General features: G+C 42.8%; 1 protein-coding gene across 4 annotated transcripts in view; it reads left to right on the forward strand.

Moving 5' to 3' along the window:
* Positions 1-19,683, forward strand: part of plch2a (phospholipase C, eta 2a) — a 155,159-nt gene that overhangs the window by 121,174 nt on the left and 14,302 nt on the right. For 2 of the 4 annotated variants that reach the window (XM_072586294.1, XM_072586295.1), the window contains exon 19: positions 11,370-11,706. In XM_072586294.1, the coding sequence (XP_072442395.1) occupies positions 11,370-11,706 (337 nt within the window). Of the gene's footprint in view, positions 1-11,369; positions 12,301-15,039; positions 15,070-19,683 lie in introns of all 4 variants that reach the window. The other 2 variants (XM_072586297.1, XM_072586296.1) reach the window with 2 other exon arrangements.

The following is a 19,683-nucleotide window of genomic DNA, read 5'->3' on the forward strand; positions in this document are numbered from 1 at the left end:
TGTGGCATCAAATTTGGTTATGTTCCAGTTGCATTCTTGATTGTTTTTCAACTCGACTGTCCTGCAGAAGTAGCCTCAAAGGCTTCTCATTTGTGAGGAGTTTACTTGGACATGAAAAAGAGTATAGAATAGTTGCTTGAAATGGAAGAAGGTGCTTAGGTGCCATGAGCAAATATCTAGTACCTTCCTTGGTGCAAACTCAATGCCAGCTCTCTCAATAAATCAGTTCCTTTGATGTCATTGGCACTTGACTAAGAATGATTTGTGAGTTCAAGTTCCACTGCAAAGACTTAAGCACATGATCAAAGTTAACAAACCCAGCACAACATTGATGGGCGCCTGCAGATTCCCAGGTGCTGCCCTTCATGTGAGAAGTGAAGTCAAGGGTCCATTTGCCTATTTTGGTAATTCAGATGTTTGCCAAATGTCTTAAAATGTTGGGAAATACTCTGAGGCAGCAATCTCTCTCCCCCTGTACCCTTCCCCTACCAATTAAGACCACTGGATATAGGCTATGTGGCCATTTATTTCATTGATGCTTGTCAGTTCATGCGCTGTCCAAACTGGCTGCTGAGCTTGTCTACATAATGACAGTGATTGATTATAAAGTAACTCAATGTGCGTGAAGCATTTCAAGACATTTCTGAGAGGTGTATTCAGGGGCTGTACAACACAAATTCTCTTTCTTCCTGTGTCTGTCTGCTGCCACTGTTTCTAGAATAAATATTGACAAAGATTCAATGCAGTATTTATTAACCCTATAACACTGTCACATGGCTGTATGCTGGAAATTGGTTTCACTGCTGGTAAGTAGACTCTAATTTCAATCTCAGTGGCAGCAGGTTGTAATTTTAATCCCAGTCCAAGTATTAATGTTACCCATCTGAATATGCCAACTTTCTGCAGATCCAGTTTTGGCATGTCTGTGTTAATGTAGCTGAGTTCTTATACACATTATTGATACCAATAGAGGGGAGCTCCAGATTTTCAACACTGGTGCCTAATGTAACACGTAAACTGGATTAACATGTCATCAATGATACCAGTGACTTCAGTCAGCAGTACGGCGGAACATTGAGACTAGCCCCTGCTATCGCAGAGATGTTTTAAGATGTATCCCTGTATGTCTTGTCAGATTGTTGTAAGCGCTATAGCGGCAATGTTGATGTCCTGTTTGCAAGATCTGTTTTCTTACCAACTTTCACTTTGTCTGTTTGTGATTTACAGTGCAACTCTCTCTGTTAAACCTCCACTTTCACACGCTCAGAGTTTTTAGGAGCCCTGAAGGTGCCTGTCCTGACTCAGGGAAGGTGTAGTGAGACCAATCACAAAGCTGCATGTTTCTCTGCTAGTGTCATCATGAGTATTGATGTTTCTGTTTGCTTTGACACAACACTCTCAGCTCATGTATGGATTTGAATGTTATCCAGTGCCTCTGTGCTTGCCCATCTTACCTGCACTAATCCTCCGACTTGCAGATTCAGGATTTTTATTTTGGTATATACTGTGTACATGTTTTACAATCACTAATAGAGAATGCACTGACAGATCCAGGGTGCGATAGATGAGATAAATGACCAACTTGGTGCTAAGAGTTGACTCCTGAAAAGGCAACCTCACTCCTTGGTCCAGTTATATACGGTTGGGGTTCGGACAATTGAAATTCTGTTACAGGATCTGAGCCATCATTACCTTAGCTGCAGATTCAATGTATCTTTCTTAACCTTGCAATTATTCGAAACAATCAAATCCAATATTTGGGATTTTTGTGGTTCTGGTTGACTGGCTAAGTCAGACCTGACCTAGCCACAGTCTGTGTGACTTCATCCACTTGATTAGGGCTGTGGCTAAGCATAAACCTAAAGGGGACTGAAGCTTAGCAAATGTTTAGATGAGCAATCAATGTTTCTGTTGTCAATTGGAAATCCTAAGACATGCTTCATTACAGAAAACTTGTATGAAACCTTGTTCCGTTTGGGAACATAGCATAGCGGCAACTATTATGTGAGACTTGAGAGTACAGTATTAACTGTGCTGAGCATTAAATACATTTGTCACTTTACGGCATCCTTCAGTCACACTTGGGCAGAAGTTTCGATTTCTCCCACTTCCCCCTAAAAAGCCAGACAATTCTTTCATGTTTTAGGTCATGTGTCTCTGGGATTTTTTGCCGATGATTCCCAATTTGCCTCAGTAGCTTTTTGAACTGGCTATGGATTGAAATCAGCAAAGGTTTCACCTCTCTCCTCTGGCCTTCAGCCAGTATGGGGTCAGTGGGTCTCTTACTGTCTTCCCCTCCCTTTGGAGTAACCTGTGAATTATCATGGTGTCCAGGGTGGCACCCAAGCAATGTAGTAATATTTGCTTTTACTGCTATGACCTTGCCTCAATCTTCATTATTAGAGAGTCACAGAGTGACGTTTTAATAAACCACAGCAGAAAGGGACCATACCTCCCTTATCTCCCATCATTCTTTCAAAGTTGGAGTTGGAGTTATAATGACCATTTGGTTTGTCATGGAGACCCTTATTCTCCACAGCATAGGACAGCTTTAGAAACCAGAAAGAAAAGTGACTGCTCTGATCCCAGGTTGGTAATTGCTTAGCCTCTGAAATAGAAGTCATTGGTAGTCATTGGTAAAATATTGGATAAGCTCATGAAAAATTAAATGGCCAAAATCCTTGAGAAACTATTTTCAAAGCCTACACTTCAGCCCCTGGATCTGCCTAATTTGTTTTTGAACATTGCTTTTGTTTTTAAAAGAAACATAAATCTCCGGCTCTTGAATCACTGTCCTTTTGATTCAAGAATCTGTGTTTTTTTTTTAAATCTCATTACAGCATGGTTTAATTTAGCTATGCCAAAGGTGGCTACCACACATTTTTTCAACAACTATAACTGGATTTTCACCAGAATTCATATTGGCTGCACACCAACTTCCACCAAACATCTTTCACTGGTAACTAACTAAAGGCCCTCAAAGGGCTATGCATTTTTTTTCCCATTCTAAAGGATACCTGGGATTGTCCCCTGCCCTCCTCCCAGCCTCACCCCTTTCCCTTTAATGGGAATTTTATGCCTACACGGGCCCGTGTAATTTTGGGAAGAATGTATCCAAAGGAAAAGCTAGGTTGCAGGAACGGTAGGAGAGCAAGGAAGTGGTGGAACTAACTATGATCCACAATATTCAGGGTGAAGCAGGTGGAATGTGATAGATCTGATGTCAGTGGAATAGTAGCTTGGATAATATCACTGGAAGTCAAGGAGGTGACCCTCCGTGTAACAACACTAAAGCAAAGGCAGTGACAGAAACAAAAGGTCCTGGAGGTAGTCAGCAGGTCGAGCGGCATCAGAGAGAGAAAAACAGAACGAACATTTTGGGTTAATTACATTTCATCAGAGTCGTTCTGATTGTCCCTCTTCAGTTGCCACCTGACCATGTTTTTTGGTTAAGTTCCTCTGCTTTTGAAGAGCACATGGAAGAAATAGTCAATCTGCTACAGTCTAAGTTTGAAGAGACTCCAGCTTTAGGATCAAATAGAGGCCCTTCAGCCTATTTAGCCATTTAATTAGATCATGGCTGATCTAACTCTCAACATTATTCACTCAGTTCTCCTCCAGGTGCCTTGATACCAATACCTAATAAAAGTCTGTCCGTCTCAATCTTGACAGATCTATTATCGCCCAGCCATTTTGGGGGAGATGATTTCAAATTTCATTCACTCTAATGAGTTCTTCTAAAATTCTGAAACACCTTGATCAAGTCAACCCTCACTCTTCTGGACTTGAGGCTAACATGCTTCCATTTCTTAAGCCGGCCTGTGCTGCTGTCACTCACCTCTTGGACTGTGGTACATGCATAGTATCCCCTGCAATGACAGACCGATGACCAATTGTGCTTGTGACTGATCATCCCAGGTCCTGTCACAAGCCTTCAGCTCTTTAGCACACTGTACCAGCCTTCCATCCACAGCAGAGCTTTTGATTAAGGCAAATGTTTAGTCAGCAGTTTCTAGGGACTTGTCCCAAAGTGTTTGCTTTCATTCTTGTGAGGCTGCTGAGAGGCTAGAATTATTGGGAGAGACTCAACAGCTTAGGACTCTATTCACACTACAAAAGAGAAACCCTGAGAAGTGATCTAAAGAGGACTTTACAATTAAGCAGGGGTTTGATCTGATGAAGAAAACAAAGATGTTTTAGTGTGTGGACTGCCCAAAACTAGGGGTCACAAATATAAGCTAGTCATGCATAACTCCAATAAAATAAATAAAACATCAGAATGGTGGGAAAACAGAACAATTGAAGTAAATAGTCTAGATGTCTTTAAGGTGAAGCGAGTTAAACACGTGACCCTGGAAACTGGATTTCCTGCCTCCCTCAGCCAATTCTCCACAGCCCAGATAGAGGTTGATCTGAGATTCAAGATTTTAACTCAAATCTATTTTTGTCATAAAATGGATAGAATATCGAAGCCAAGAAGTTGTGAGTAATCCATACAAAAGCCCTATAAGACCTCCGGTAGAGTAATGTTATAATATTGAGTTCCAGCTGGTAGGATGATATTTAGAGATGGTACAGCCTGATTTGCAAATACAGTAGAAATACTTCAAAAACTGACAATTCTTTTGATTTGACCAATGCAGATTAAAAGATTTAAAACAGCAGGCAGGAGAAACTGCTTCACAGTGGCTTAGCTTTTGACGTCAATTGGAATAATAATTGCACCTCAGTAAAAGCAGATTGTTGATTCGCTATCACTTATTTCACAGCGTTGTCCAAAATAAAGACCGTCAAGGCTCTAACTAATTGCAAAGTTAGTGATCAAGAGGAATTTTTTTCAGACAAGGGAAGGTTAGGTTTGGGCATCTGCAGAGAGTTAGGTTCCTAAATGTGACATTGGGTTGGGGAGATGGAATTCATCCATTTTAGGTACGTTTGAAGACATTGTGGGGAACCCTGCTCAGCTCTGAGGTAAGCCACTTAAATATTCCAACAGGTCATGAAGCTCTGTTTCAATCAAGGATTCTGGTTTAACGGCTTATTCCCTGAGCCATCAGCAACTCACTGGGGTCACTGAGGCCAGTGTACACTGGAAACTACATGTTCAGTGAAAGGGGAGGACTGGCAAGTCCGTGCATCAGACCTGGGCAAGATGAAAGGGACTGATCTTCACAGCACGACACAGGCAACGTTATGAGTGCAGGACAGATGATTGTCATTTTCTTCAAAATCACTTCAGCTTCACTTCACTCGCTTCCCAAGTGCTCCCCCGCTGCCAGCCGCAAGCACAGAATGGGAGCAAATGAGACTGCTCTACCTTGCACATCTCGCAAACTGTAACATCAGCAGGAAAAGCCTCAGCATCGATTATCCTTCTTCAGCAACGTTCCACATGGAAAAGGAGATGGACAGTGAGCTCTAGCTCCAGCCAGGCATGTCCTAGCCAAGCCCCACCAACCCCACCCGAAGATCTGGGTTTACATTGGGAGGAGCTGGGTGGGATCACTAATGCCTCACAAAGTTCAGAATTTCATGTCAGGTCATTGCTGACATCAGCAGCCTCCAGAAATACCAGCTCCTTCCCCTGTGAGCCATTAATGCAAACGTTTTCTGCAGCCTTCATCTTGCCACTCCAGCAGACTGCCCCTCCTGGGTGATGCCACTCCTGCCACTCCAGCAGACTGCCCCCTCCTGGGTGATGCCACTCCTGCCACTCCAGCAGACTGCCCCCTCCTGGGTGCTGTCTCTTTGCCCTAGTTTGTGTGCTCTGTGTTCGTGTAGGAGGAGAGAAGGCAGAAAGTTATGAATGTTCGAAATGGCTTGTATGTGTGCGCAGCAGGGAAGGATGACGATTACAGAGGCTGAATGCAATGCATGAGTGCGAGAGGGCAGTACGGTGAGGGTCAGTGTAAGTGCTGGCTTTGAATTTGTAAATGTGAGGTGCTGGGACAGAGAAATGAGGGCAGCTGCAAGTTGTTGTTTTCAGGAGAATGCTCAGAAAGTCAGTTTAGGGGTTGGTTCCTGAAATTGGTTTGCTTCTCCCCTATCCAGTTCGGTAGTGTAGTACTTTGTAGTGTGTTTACATTGGAGGACCACAGTTTTGCTGATTTTCATGGTCACTTGCAGCCATTTTGGTTTGGAGAATTGATCCTCTTTTGCATGTCCTCTGGAAAGATCACCTCATTGATCTCACAGCAGAACATCTAAGAGTGAGAGGCCCAGGAATAAGCCTCACCAGGTCTCCCTTCCATTGCCTCGAAACCTCATGTGCAAATGAGCCATTGTAACCCATGCATTGGTATGTTTAATTCGAAACCCCTCCTTTGACAGACTTGGCACTCTATCCCACTCACTCCTCGATCCCACCCACTCCTGCCCCATTGGTCCAGAAACCTAGAAGAGGGATGGTCATCGTCTGGCTCAGTTAAACAGCAGGGTTCAATGCATTCTGGCCCGGTAATTGTCCTACATTTTGTCAGAAACTTACATTTTGAAACATCTACCCTCGATCAACATTGATGGTTAGACTGGCTAGGTTGATAATCGAAAATGGTATTGAAAAGAAGAAACAAGTCGGTAAAGGTGATTGGAACAGTTAACTTTTTCCAGAGCATAACGTGGAACCTGTGTGTATTGACCAGAGGCTAAGCTCTTTGTTTCAGTCCAGAGGCACATGGATGAAACATCAAGCAGTTCGATACCTCCCCTAAAGGCAAACCTGAAAGTCAGCTAGCAGCAGAAACCACTTGGGACTGAGACCCTTATCCATGTCCCTATTACCTATCAACTTAGTTATTCAAATGTTCACCTACTGACCTTCCAGCTTGAACCCTACTTAACCCTGAGTTTGACTAACATATTGTTGTCTGTGTCCTAACTCAGTCTAAATCACACTTCGTCCCTTTGCTTTCTGACCTCCACGAGACTCTGATCCAACAATACCTCCATTTGATAAGTTATATCCTTATTTTAAAATTTCTGCATGGCCTTGCTTCTGTCATCTCTTCCATCCCTACGACTGTCCAAGATATCAGCACCCCTCCAAATGTGGCTTGTTATTCATCCCCAATTTTCACTGTGCCACCATTGACACACCCTAAGCACTCTCCACCTCTCTCTCTCATCCTTGAAGACACACTGTGAAACCTGATTCCGCCCAAGACTTTGGCTATCTGTCTTTTTCTGTGGCTTGACATTACATTTTATTCACTAACGATCCTATGAAAACCTTTGGGACATTTTACTGCATTCAAGACACTATATAAAGGGAAAGTTTTTTATGTTGCTATTGATTCTCGAGTGGATCTAGCAGATTTCTGATTGCAGGATATGTGCCCAGTTTCCAGGCTGCAGTAGAATATGGCTCAGAGAAGCCAGAGGCAAAGGGGAACAAGGAAAATGATTTACTGCTCTCTTTAAAAAATTCATACAGCTCAGCAAAGCCAAACCTTATGTCAAGTAGAAGCCAACAGCAGTATGATCTTGGCTCTCAGTGGGAATGTGTATAGATTTGGTTCTAGCTCTCGTTGTGCTCCCACCTCCCTGTACTTCCTTCATATCCCTTCCTTGAAGATTTGTAAAATCTTGGCAATTTCAAAAACATATTTATTCATAATATTTCCTTTAGCCTAAGTCCTTGACATCTTGCTATACAATAGGGTTAAGTTTTTACCTTGTGATCATTTATTTTTTAAAAGATTAATATCATCCATGAATGTAAAACAATCAGCAACTTTCCCCTGTTTGTTTATACCTCATTGCGAATATTGGCATCTAACCAGTCAATGGGAATGGCCTCTTGCTAGCTCAATGGACCTCCTATTAGACTTCATCATAAACTCTGCAACAGTGACTTCACCCTCATGTAGAAAAATGTACTGCAGCTATACTATCAATGTTGCATAACATACTCCTCAGGTGATGATGTTAGTTCATCATCAGTTCAAACTGTTCCCACTGGTGACAAACCTGTAACCCACAGAAAATCGACTTCAGAGATAGATAACATTCCTGACACGAGCCAGGTTTGCAATGACAGACTCTTTAATTGGACTGCTGAGCATTTTCACAGTACGAGTGGGCACAGTTCAACTGTTTCACACACACACTGTTCCCTTTGTTGAAACCCTTGTGACAACTCTGCTAACAAACAGGTTGAGGTCTTAAACAAACAACTTCAAGTTGACAACGTTATGGAATTATAAAGTGACAATTGAACACTGTTGTTGCACAAATCACACAGCACGGAATCAGACCCTTCAGTTCAAACTGTCCATGCCAACCAGGCTTCTCATACTAAATTAATTCCATTTGCCGGCATTTGGCCCATATCCTTCTAAGTCATTCCTATTCAAGTACCTGTCCAAATGTCTTTTAAATGCTGTAATTGTACCTGCATCTACTTCCTCTGGAAGCTCATTCCATACATGCACCACATTCTTTGTGAAAAGGTTGCCCTTCAGGTCACTTTTAAATCTTTCCCCCTAAACCTATGCCCTCGAACTCCCATGTCCTGTGGAAAAGACCTTTGCTGTTCACCTTATTTATGCCTCTCATGACTTTATAAAGATCTATAAGATCACCCCTCAACTTCATATACTCCAGGGATAAAAGTCCCAGTCTATCCATCTTCTCTTATAACCCAAACCTGATGAAGGGTGCTCCCCAAATCGTTGACTCTCTTGCTCCTCAGATGCTGCTTGACCCGATGTGTTTTTTCCAGCTCCACTTTTTATCAATTCTGGCTTTCCAGCATCTGCAGTCCTCACTATCTCCAAACCCTTCAGTCCCACTAACATCCTCGTAAATCTTTTCTATACCCTTTCCAATTTAATAATGATCTTTCTATAGCAGGGCGACCAGGACTGTACACAGTACTCCAAATATGGCTTTACCACTGTCCTGTATAGCTGCAACATAACATCCCAACTCCTCTACTCAGTGCTCTGACAATGAACGCAAACTTACCAAGCATTTTCATTACCACTCTGTCTGCCTTTGATGCCACTTTCAAGGAAGTAAATAGCTGAACCACTTGATCTCTGTGTTCAACCACACTCCCCAAGGCCCTGCCATTAACTGTGTAAGCACCACCTTGGTTTATCTTACCAAAATGCAATACTTCCATCTGCTACTCCTCAGCCTATTAGCCTAGCTGATCAGGATGCTGTTGTACTCCTAGGTAACCTTCTTCACTGGCCACTATACCCCCAATTTTGGCGTCACCCACAAACTTAATAACCACGTCTCCTATATTCTCATCCAAATCGTTCATGTAAATGACAGATTACAGTGGACCCAGCACCAATCCCTGTGGAATACCACTGGTCACTGGCCTCCACTCTGAAACACACTCTCCACCACTCTCTGTCTCCTATCATCAAACGAATTTTGTATCCACCTGGTCAGGTCTCCATGTTACAATAAAACTGATTCTAATTCTAATTCATCTATCTTTATTAACAAGTTCACTTGCGAAACTTGTCAAAGGCCTTGCTAAACTCCATATAGGCAACATCCACTGCTCTGCCCTCATCTGGCTTGTTGTTTACTTCCTCAGAAATCACAAACAAGTTTATGAGACACGATTTCCCAAGCACAAAACCATGCTGACCATCCCTAATCAGTCCATGCCTCTCCAAATGCATATAAATCCTGTCTCTCAGTTTACCCTCCAACAACTCACCCACCACTGACATCAGACTCATTGGTCTTTTCCTTACAGCCTTTCTTAAATAAAGGCACAACATTAGCCACCCTCCTCTGTGTGTGTTTCTATGTGTATGCGAGTGTTTGTGTATTTTAGCGTGTGTTGTGAGTGTGAGTTTTGTGAGTATGAGAGTGTGTGATACCTTGTCCAACATTCACAGGGGGTAATGTTTGGTCCTGTACAATGATGAATTGCCAGAACCTGAAACCTCATACACCTTGAAGTCATCTTTAATAAATATGATCTTAAATGTAAAACAGGCTGCTGATTCACTGTGGCACCTGTTCCATGCCATCGCACAGTCTAAATTACCCTCATTCTGTCTGCTGAACCAGGCAGGATGTATACACACAGCCTGTTAAATATTCAACAGAAAATTGTTATTCATTCTTTCACCAATTTATTTATTGTGCTGTTTGTGCCTAGTGTCTTCATTGTAACCATTTCCAGCCTGGGCTTTGGTTCAAAAAATCACCATCATCATTTGTATGTGATAAATATAAAGACCTTGGCTGAGTTTATTAATACAGTCATTGCATTGAGCAGCATGGGGCTCAGCCTCAGTTAGCCTCCCTCGGCTGAATTAGGATGGGATCTGCTGAAATCAGCCAGGATTCTTTTACATAGCGACAGTGAGCACATTTGGACATCAAAGGAGCATAGGTTTGGGTTCATCTGTCAGTATTCTGCCACCTGTTTCAGCTTACACAAAACAAGCAGCCAGTTGACTGAGATCATTAGCACAAGTGAAACTGTATCCCAGTCCTTTCATGACTACAATAGCCCAAATGGAAAGGACAGGAAGAAGGAAACCTGGGGTTGGGGATGAGAAAGCAGCATCATTCTGTATCTTTAACCAGTTAGATGCATCAACAAGTTAATATATTTGCTGGACAACTGGCAGGAGGTAGAGCGGTTTCTTTTCTATACCAGGGCCTAGTTGATGCCTCACTGATAGCGCCAATGTGCTGAGTGAATTACATTAATGTTAGTCACAGGATGCTGCAGATATAATTCCCAGGGGAGTGCCCACTGACACTGGGCTAGTGACAGTCAATCTGAATAAATGAAAGTAACTCATATTAACATGGACTGAGACATATTGACACCTCACTATTGATATGTTTTGAAAAGTTCTCCTGAGAATCTTGTCCAGTGGAACTATTACTCTGAGCCCAATGTGAATTATTGAAACAATATTTTGAAGCGATCTGCACCATGGGAAACCGGGGAGATTTAATAGTCCTGTTCAAAATAATACAGGGTTTTGGTAGAGTAGGGAAAGAGAAACATTAGGGCACAGATTTAGGGACCACATGAGCAGCTGACTGCAACATGAGGATAAATTGTTTTACGTAGTGGGTTATAATCTAGAATGCACGGGCAATGGAAATAGATTGGAATATTGTTTTCAAAGAGGAATGGAATAAATACCTGAAGAGGGAATATACTTTCAGAATGATGGGGAAGATATTGGGGAAAAGGGGCACCTTTGATAATTCTTTCCAAGAACGGGTCAAATGGGCTCTTTCAGTGCCACACGATACATTGGACCCAAGTTCAAATTGGTTTGAAGTCATATCTGGGGTTATATCAGCCTGAAATTAAGATTGATTCTTAAAATGGTTCTTTTGTTTGTTTGTATTTCTCTTTTCCACAGATCAAGCAAGTCATGGGGTTAAAGGGCCTTTTCCACAGAAATCCAAAGCAGGTTTCACTCGACAGTCATGTTGCTGGACTGCTCACTCGCAAACCCTCTTTTAGCAGCCAGATCCTCCGCAGGACAGCCAGTGCCCCCACCAAAGGGCAACCGAAGAGCAAAAAGGGCTTTCCTCAAATCGTTCTAGATACCAAAGACTACAGTTCAGAGGGAGCGAGTGAGTCTGATGATACATCCCAGCCTCGGTTTGAGCAGGATGCTGGATGTGCTGAGACTGCTCTGGAAGGTGCTGACAAGGCTGGCACCGATGGGGAAGTGCAGACAGAGGCCTTTAAAGGTAAGGGGATGAGCCAGGGGTCTGGGGAAGGTCAGAAGCCACGTGCGACTACGGGTGTGGTATTTAGCGAGCCGTTAAGGCGGGCGCATCGAGTGCGCATACTGGACCCTGAGGAGCAAAGGCAAGGCGTATTTACCAGGTGTGCCATAAATGGCTGCGGTAGGATTGGCATGGCCACCAATTGCATGAAATGCGTCATTGGCTCTAGAGAGAGCCCAGATCTAGAACGCAAGTGGAAGGAGCATGTCCACCAGCCAGGTAGCCTGGCAACGGCTAAGCAGGCACATCAGCACGGTTCGTCCGAGCACGAGCGGTTAATTCCCGCGGTCCAATGCCAACCCAAGCAGAGGTGGCGATGCCAGCTTGTCCACGGTGTCGGCTGCAGCAGCGGAGAGGTCGACCAATTGGAGGTCACCAGCAAGGGCTGTGACTCACCCGAGTCTCAAAGCCTGGAGGGTGTGGGCGGTCTGGAGCACTCGTACCACTTGGCACAGAACCCTCAGAGGTGTCCGGGCACTCTACAACGTGAAATGAACTCTTTGTTTGTACAAAAGATGGAGGAAATCCGAAGCAAGTCTCCAATCTTTTCCACTGGTAAGACCTGAACGGACCATTTTGTTGACCCGTCTTTTGCTTTGTAGATGATCCAGTTCCTCTGGCCAGTGTCACCCATGTCCAGCCAAACCCTAAATCCACTCACCGAGCCAGAATACCGCAACTACTTCCGATTTTGTATTCTGTTACCTCTTGAGAAAGCTTACACAATGTGGAAGTGAAATCTTAAGTTCCGGTTGTTTTTTTCCCAGTTTCTCATGCGCTACCTGCCCACCCAGAATTGCAAAGAGTTATTATCTTTCTTTTCCCTTAAAATATGTTTTCAAATGATTCACACCAGCTAAATAATGAAACTTTGTGATGGGTGTATGGATTTAAATAGCCTGAGGTTTTGGTGGGTGGAGATCTAAATGGTCTCCTCATAACCAGATGGTCACATCTCCAATTTACATTCTGTCTGAATTTCTCTAAAGTGTTAAGATCCTTAATCTCCTAGTGTCTCCAAAGTGGAAAAGCATTGCAGTGCTTGCTAATTTAACCAAATGTAGATGGAGATAAGCAGGGTACTGTACAGACCAACAAGGTTTGACCCCTGCTGACATAACCAATCTCAGCTAGTAGTCAGGATTTATAAATTAGTCTTAGGTGCAATCATGCTTGCAATATGATGCAACCCTGGACTCATAGTTCACTAAACCTAACCCAACTTTCATCCCATCAACAATTGTCAAAAGGTGGTATACAGGCCCGGTCTAAGTGGATGATTTCCAATTGAACAGTCAAGTGAGAGGGCCCATTGACATTAGAGGGAACGTGAAGGATCTAGAACAATGGGAGGAAAAACAGCTTCACTCAGGGAGAGTTGTGAGGCCATGGAGCTCACCTCCAGGACTTGTGGTAGAATTAGAAACATTCAAGATTGGATTGAAAGGAAAAAGATGCTTAAATGTGATCAGACTATTAATTCAAAACGGAGGGTAAAGGAGAGAAAGCTAAACCAGACCAGGAACCAGAGCAGTTTCGATAAATATATGAGATCCAGGTTTAACAAATAAGTTCCTACATTTTTAAACAATTGAGCTTCCTCCTTTCTTCTTCACTGACACCACCAAATACCTTTGGCTGAAATGTGGAAATGAATGACTTGGTGATGTGCTGAACCCTAATGTTAAGATCAAGGGGATTTGATGTGATTTTATCTCCAGGCTGTATTTCACTGTCATCACTTGGATCCCCACCCAATGGCATCTCGAGCCTGCCCCATCATTCAATTTGATCATCTCAAATCCACCTTCCCATCAAATATCTCTCTGTCAGTGCTGAACATACTCAATGATTGGAACATTTACTAACTTCTGGAGTGGACAATTCCAAAGATTCATAATTCCGTGTGGAGAAAGTTCTCCTGATCTCAGTCAGAAGTCACACGACACCAAGTTGTATTCCAGTATGTCTATTCAAAATCATAGGCTTTCGGAGTGTTGCTCCTTTGTCAGGCATGAATTTATGGGTGGAGAGATGGTGGCAGGATGGTTCCAGGCAATTAACATTGTCAAAAGATAAGTACAAAGTCTTTTGGCACTCATAATTGCCTGGAATTATCTCGCCGTTGTTTCTCCGCTTATAAGTTCTGTACCTGTGCGCTTGCCTCCACTTCACCTGATGAAGGAACGGCACTCCAAAAGCTTGTACTTCCAAATAAACCTGTTGGGCTGTAACCTGGTGTTGTGTGATTTTTAACTTTGTCCACCCCTGTCCAACACCGGTACCTCCTGAGCAAGTGCTTCTCATGTTGTTAACAACCCAGCCAGGGAAACGATGTTTCAGTGTCCACCCTGTCAAGCCATTTTATTATCTTTTGTTTCAATACGTCACCTCCTATTCTTTTCAACTCGAGAGTTTATCTGTCTAATTTACGAAATCTTTCATCACGGACAACCTTCTCATCCCGGGAACCAACCTAGTGAGTCTTTTGCAGAACTGCCTCCAAAAGAAGTAGCTCCTTTTTTTAAATATGGAGATCAAAATGGCCCACAATTCACAGAATCATTGCGTCATACAGCATGGAAACAGATGCTTCAGTCTAACTTGTTCATGCCAATCAGTTTTCCAAACTAAACTAGTCCCATTTGCCTGCATTTGGCCCATATGCCTCTAAACCTTCCCTGATCATGTACCTTTCCAAGTGTTTTTTAACTGTACCCGCCCACTACCACTTCCTCTGGTGGCTCGTTCCATACTCGCACCACCTTCTGCGTGAAAACATTGCCCCTCAGGTCCCTTTGAACTCTTTCCCCTCTCACCTTAAACCTATGCCCTTTTGATTTGAACTCCTCTACCCTGGGGAAACGACCTTTGCTATTCACCTTTTCCATGCCTGTCATGACCTTGTAAACCCCTAAGAGGTCACCCCTCAATCGCCAACGCTCCAGGGAAAAAAAGTCTTAGCCTCTCCTTATAACTAAAACCCTCCAGTCACGGTAACATCCTTGTAAATATTTCTGCACCCTTTCCAGTTTAGTAACAACCTGCATGTTCCCAACATTTCCTGAAATGGTTAATCTCATCCAATCCCATCAGTTCACAGGTTGGGTTAAAATTGCCCTTACATTCCTGTTTTATATCGAAGGAAAAGCTGTGAGAATCTGACCTTGACAGCAGTGCTTCTGTAGACTGGTGTGTGACTTATCTGAACTCCTGTATGTGCTTCCTTGCTCAAATGTTGCTTGCTGATGAGTTTAACAGTTTGTAATGTTCTGCCCTTGCTGCCACTTGCAGTGGACAACTGACTTGGAGAGCAACTCAAAGGTAATCATCTGTTCCCCTTGGATTTTCCTTCTTGCTTCATTGAACCTGTTACCGAAGTGAATGATAAGCACTTGGCTTCGAATCTGATTTGGACAAAGATGTCCCAGTCCTGGCCCAGGATGATGGAGTCAAGGGGGTGGGGGAGGGGGGAGGCGATAGTGGGAGGTAGGAGCTGCCTCTATCACATTTGTCAATAACATTTACAGACTTATAAAAGCCCCTTAAAGAGCAGGCCAACAGGAGAGAAAGAAAGAGAAACACCTTCTGCACCCAAGGATTAATTAGGATGGCTTTATTCTTGAAGCATGAGCACTTAATTGCTAATTGTAATAGAATTTTAAAACATATACACTATAAGGGAAATGTTAAGGGACCCAGTGGTCTTTCTCAATCTGACCCAGTGGATAGCATTCTTATCTCTGAATCAGCAGATTGTGGAGTCCAAGTTCCACTCCAAAGACTTAAGCACGTAATCCAGGCCAACAGAGTACCGAGGGTATGCTACCTTGTCAGAGATGCCAACTTATGGCTGGATATTGAATCAAGCCTCTGACTGAGTTCTCAAATAAATGCAAAAGATTCCGCACCATTATTCTGAAGATGATCAGTGGAGTTTTCCCTCACTTCATTGATAATACTTTATCCCTCAATCAACTTCACTAAATCAAATTGTCTGGTCATTATTGTGTCATAGTCTGTAAGATCTTGTGTTTGCAAATTGGCTGCCTCATCTCCTACACTACAATAGTGACTACACTTTAAAGAAATAGTCTATTGACTGGAATGTTCTTTGGGATTTCCTGAGGTCATAAAATAACATAATCATGGGAAATAGGAACAGGAATAGATCATTTGGCCCCTTGAATTTGTACCATCATTCTGTTTGATCATGGCTGATATTTTACATTATCTCCATATTCCTGTGCAATCCTTGATTCCCTTAGTGCTCAAAAATGTATCCATCCCAGCTCTGGATATATTCATTGGCTAAGCATTAACAGCATTGTGATCGAGTAGTTAAGGCAATGGTTTAGAAATCCGTGCATGATTGAATTCTGCCAACTACGTTCCATGCTCTGGGGTGGCGCAGTGGCTCAGTGGTAATCACTGTTGCCTCACAGCATCACGGGCCCAGGTTCAATTCCACCCTCGGGCAACTGTCTGTGTTGAGTTTGCACATTCGCCCTGTGTGTGTGTGGGTTTCCTCCAGATGGTCCGGATTCCTCCCTCAAACCAAAAGATGGGAAGACTAAGTGGATTGTCAATGTTAACTTGCCTGCAGTGTCCAGGGATGTGTAGATTAGCTGGATTAGCCATTGGAAATGCAGGGTTACAGGGATAGGGTAAACAGGTAGATCTGGGGGATTATGCTTCGATGGGCTCGATGGCCCAATTGACATGCTTCCACACTGTAGAGATTCTTTGATAAGCTCTCTGGGAAAGAGTATTCCATAGATTCGCAACCTGAGTGGAGAAAGTTCTCTTTGTGTCAGCTCAAAATGTCCAAAACCCTCATCCTAATTCCATACTCTGAAGCCAAAAGAGCAAACCTCTCAGCTGTACCCTGGTGAACCTTCCAAGACTTCGGTGTTTCAATGTGATCGCTTCTCAGTCTTCTACACTTTCGCTCCTCATAGGACAACTCCCTCACTGCAGTTCTTTCTCCCAGACATGTACAGCACAGAAACAGACCCTTCGGTCCAACTCATCCATGCCAACCAAATATCCCAACCTAATCTAGTCCTGTTTGCCTGCACTTGGCCCATATCCCTCTAAACCCTTCCTATTCATATACCCATGCAGATGTCATTTAAATGTTGAAATTGTACCAGCCTCCACCATTTCCTCTGGCAGCTCATTCCATACACGTACCACCCTCTGTGTGAGAAAGTTGCCCCTTAGTCACAGGCATCCAGTCTGAACAACAACCCTCCGCCACCACCCTTTGTCTTCTACTTTCGAGCCAGTTCTGTATCCAAATGGCTAGTTCTCCCAGTATTCCAGGAGATCTAACCTTGCTCAATAGTCTCCCATGGGGAACCTTGACGATGCCTTACTGATTAGATCACATCTACTGTTCTGCCCTCATCAATCCTCTTTGTTACTTCTTCAAAAAAGGTTTAAAGCTACAGTGTTTGAAATCTCACTTTAGGCAGTTGCAGTCAGTCAGGAATCAACAGCCATTTTGCTGTTTCCTCCAGTATTTTTTTTCAATTTAAGTCTGCAGGAAAGAGAATTGCATGAGAAACTGGAAGGAGCTACTGTTTTGCACTCACCTGTTCGTGCTCATTCATTATACCCCACTCCTTGGGATCGGTAGAAATCTGAACTGACTCTCATTGGTAACAGGTGAATCAATTAATAGTCTTGTGACACAATAGCATTTCAAACCAGATTCCCATATGAGAAAAAGAAAACTTACTTGTAATGATGCAGCAACTTTCACAAACTCAGGATATCCCAAAGTGCTTTACGGCGAATGGAATCCTCACTTAAAGTTGTTGTTCTGATCCTGAAAATCCTTGTAATAATACAACAACTTTAAGTGAATCATAGCTTCTTATAGAAATCAATAAAGAAGTCAGAATTAGGTTCCGTCAGACATTTGTTTGCCTTTAAGAATGTGCAAGTTGAATAAATGTATCAGAACATGCACAACTAGAACTATACATTCCAAACTGCAAAACAAAATACATCATTAGTTGTAAAAGGAATACAATTCAATATACCCTTAATGTGATACAATATTTTAAGAAATATTTTCTAAAAATATACTCCGTTTTATTTTTAGGTTGACTAGGTTCCACCTGGTGGCAGGAATTAGTCACTGCAGGGAGCTGCATTTCTGCCACCAGACAGAGGCCCTTCAGTATGAGTTCAGAGCACCAGTAAAGAGAAGGAAATGGTTTCAGTGGTGTAGGGAGTGGTCGAAGGTAAGGTTAGAAGTTGGCAAGCCCGGGCAAGGCCAAGCAAGGGGAAGGGCAGGGTGAGGCAATGACTGAGGGAAACGAGGAAAGGGCAGGTGATAGGTGACTCTGGTAGGCAAGGCTGGTGGTGATGTGTGTGGTGGGTTGGGAGTAGAGAGGCATAGAACGCAATAAACCAGAAGTGTCAACATTTTCAGGGAACCAGGCCTTAAAGATAAAATGATGCCAAAGCAAAATGACATTAAGTAGGACAGCTTGAAGCAAGGACATACTGTAATCACCATTGCACTGCAGAGAGACGTGCCAGTCAATTTGCCAACAAGATTTGTTTTGCAATGAAGTCTCTATACCTAACATGAGTATGCTTAATATTCACAACAGGTACAGAGCAGCACACCACTCCATTGCCTTTCACTGACGATCCTCAGCTTGATAATCAAAATTCATCTGTACTTCAAACATTTGTCATTTTCAAAAACATATCAACAGTGCCCATTCTATGATGCAGTATTCATACTGTTGTGTCTAAATGGCCCAACGTTGCTCATTAGCATCTTTCTTGAATATCTGTATTTCCATTGTCACAGATTGGATGGCACAAATGGCCTTCTCCTGTGCTGTCATTAGGTTTAAATCAATTAGTCCAGAGATATTATCACCGCCATCTGGAGCGGCATTGGGAGTTGAACCCAAGCTTCTAGTTCAGAGTTCTGGTTCTACCACTGCAACACAAGAGGCCTTCCTCCTGTGTTGTATACTTGGGACATCTTTAATAAAACTCAATTTTGGCTTGTTTTAACATTATACATCAAAATTTTCTGGTTTAAATAACTTGTTTTTTGATTATTGCACCTTGTTACGAGTAACATTTTCAATGAAAACTGTTAGGACTGTATGTTCAAAGTATATGTGTACATTGATATCTCACTAATTGCAATAGTTGCTATTATTCTAAAGGTCAACTGGTTAAGAGATTCTCTGGGCACCAAACAAATGTCAATGCTTTTATCATGCTGTGTACACAGGAGACGTCAGTCTGAAAATTCCTGTGTTGCGGATACTTTACTAAAGTGAAATTGTTATGTAAATCCTGAACAATTATTCACCAATTCCCAAGCTGGTCTAAAGAGTTATGCAAATCTTGTATCACTCAAGGTGTTCCACTTAAATAATGAGGGTGAAAATGTAAAGATTGACATTGTATAAAAGAAGGCAAAAGTGAGGACTGCAGATGTTAGAGATCAGAGTCCAGATTAGAGTGGTGCTGGAAAAGCACAGCAGGTCAGGCAGCATCCGATGAGCAGGAAAATTGATGTTTCGGGCAAAAACCCTTCATCAAAGAAGTTTTTCATCAGCACAATCTAAGTTTTAGTGTGCATGTCTGTATGCATGGTTGTGTGTGCATGCACCATTGTTTGGGGGCATGCATACATGTTCATTATGAAGTTGTAGTGCATCTTGACAAAGTGCAGCATGGTAAAACTTTGGCCCTGATCAAATACTAAATTGGTCAAGAGGCCACTTATGATTCTCACTTCCTTTAAACAAGGCCTTTTTAGGCCAAGATGTGAACATCTAGGTGGGGATTTGAGTCTCCCTGATAACTTTTTGAGTGACCTTATTGGTCAGGCAGTGATGTCGCTGGAACTTTCATGGTCTAAACCACAGCAATCTTACATTGCGCACT

This window comes from Chiloscyllium punctatum, chromosome 16 (genome assembly GCF_047496795.1).
Source record: "Chiloscyllium punctatum isolate Juve2018m chromosome 16, sChiPun1.3, whole genome shotgun sequence".
In the NCBI taxonomy this organism is placed as follows: Eukaryota; Metazoa; Chordata; class Chondrichthyes; order Orectolobiformes; family Hemiscylliidae; genus Chiloscyllium; species Chiloscyllium punctatum.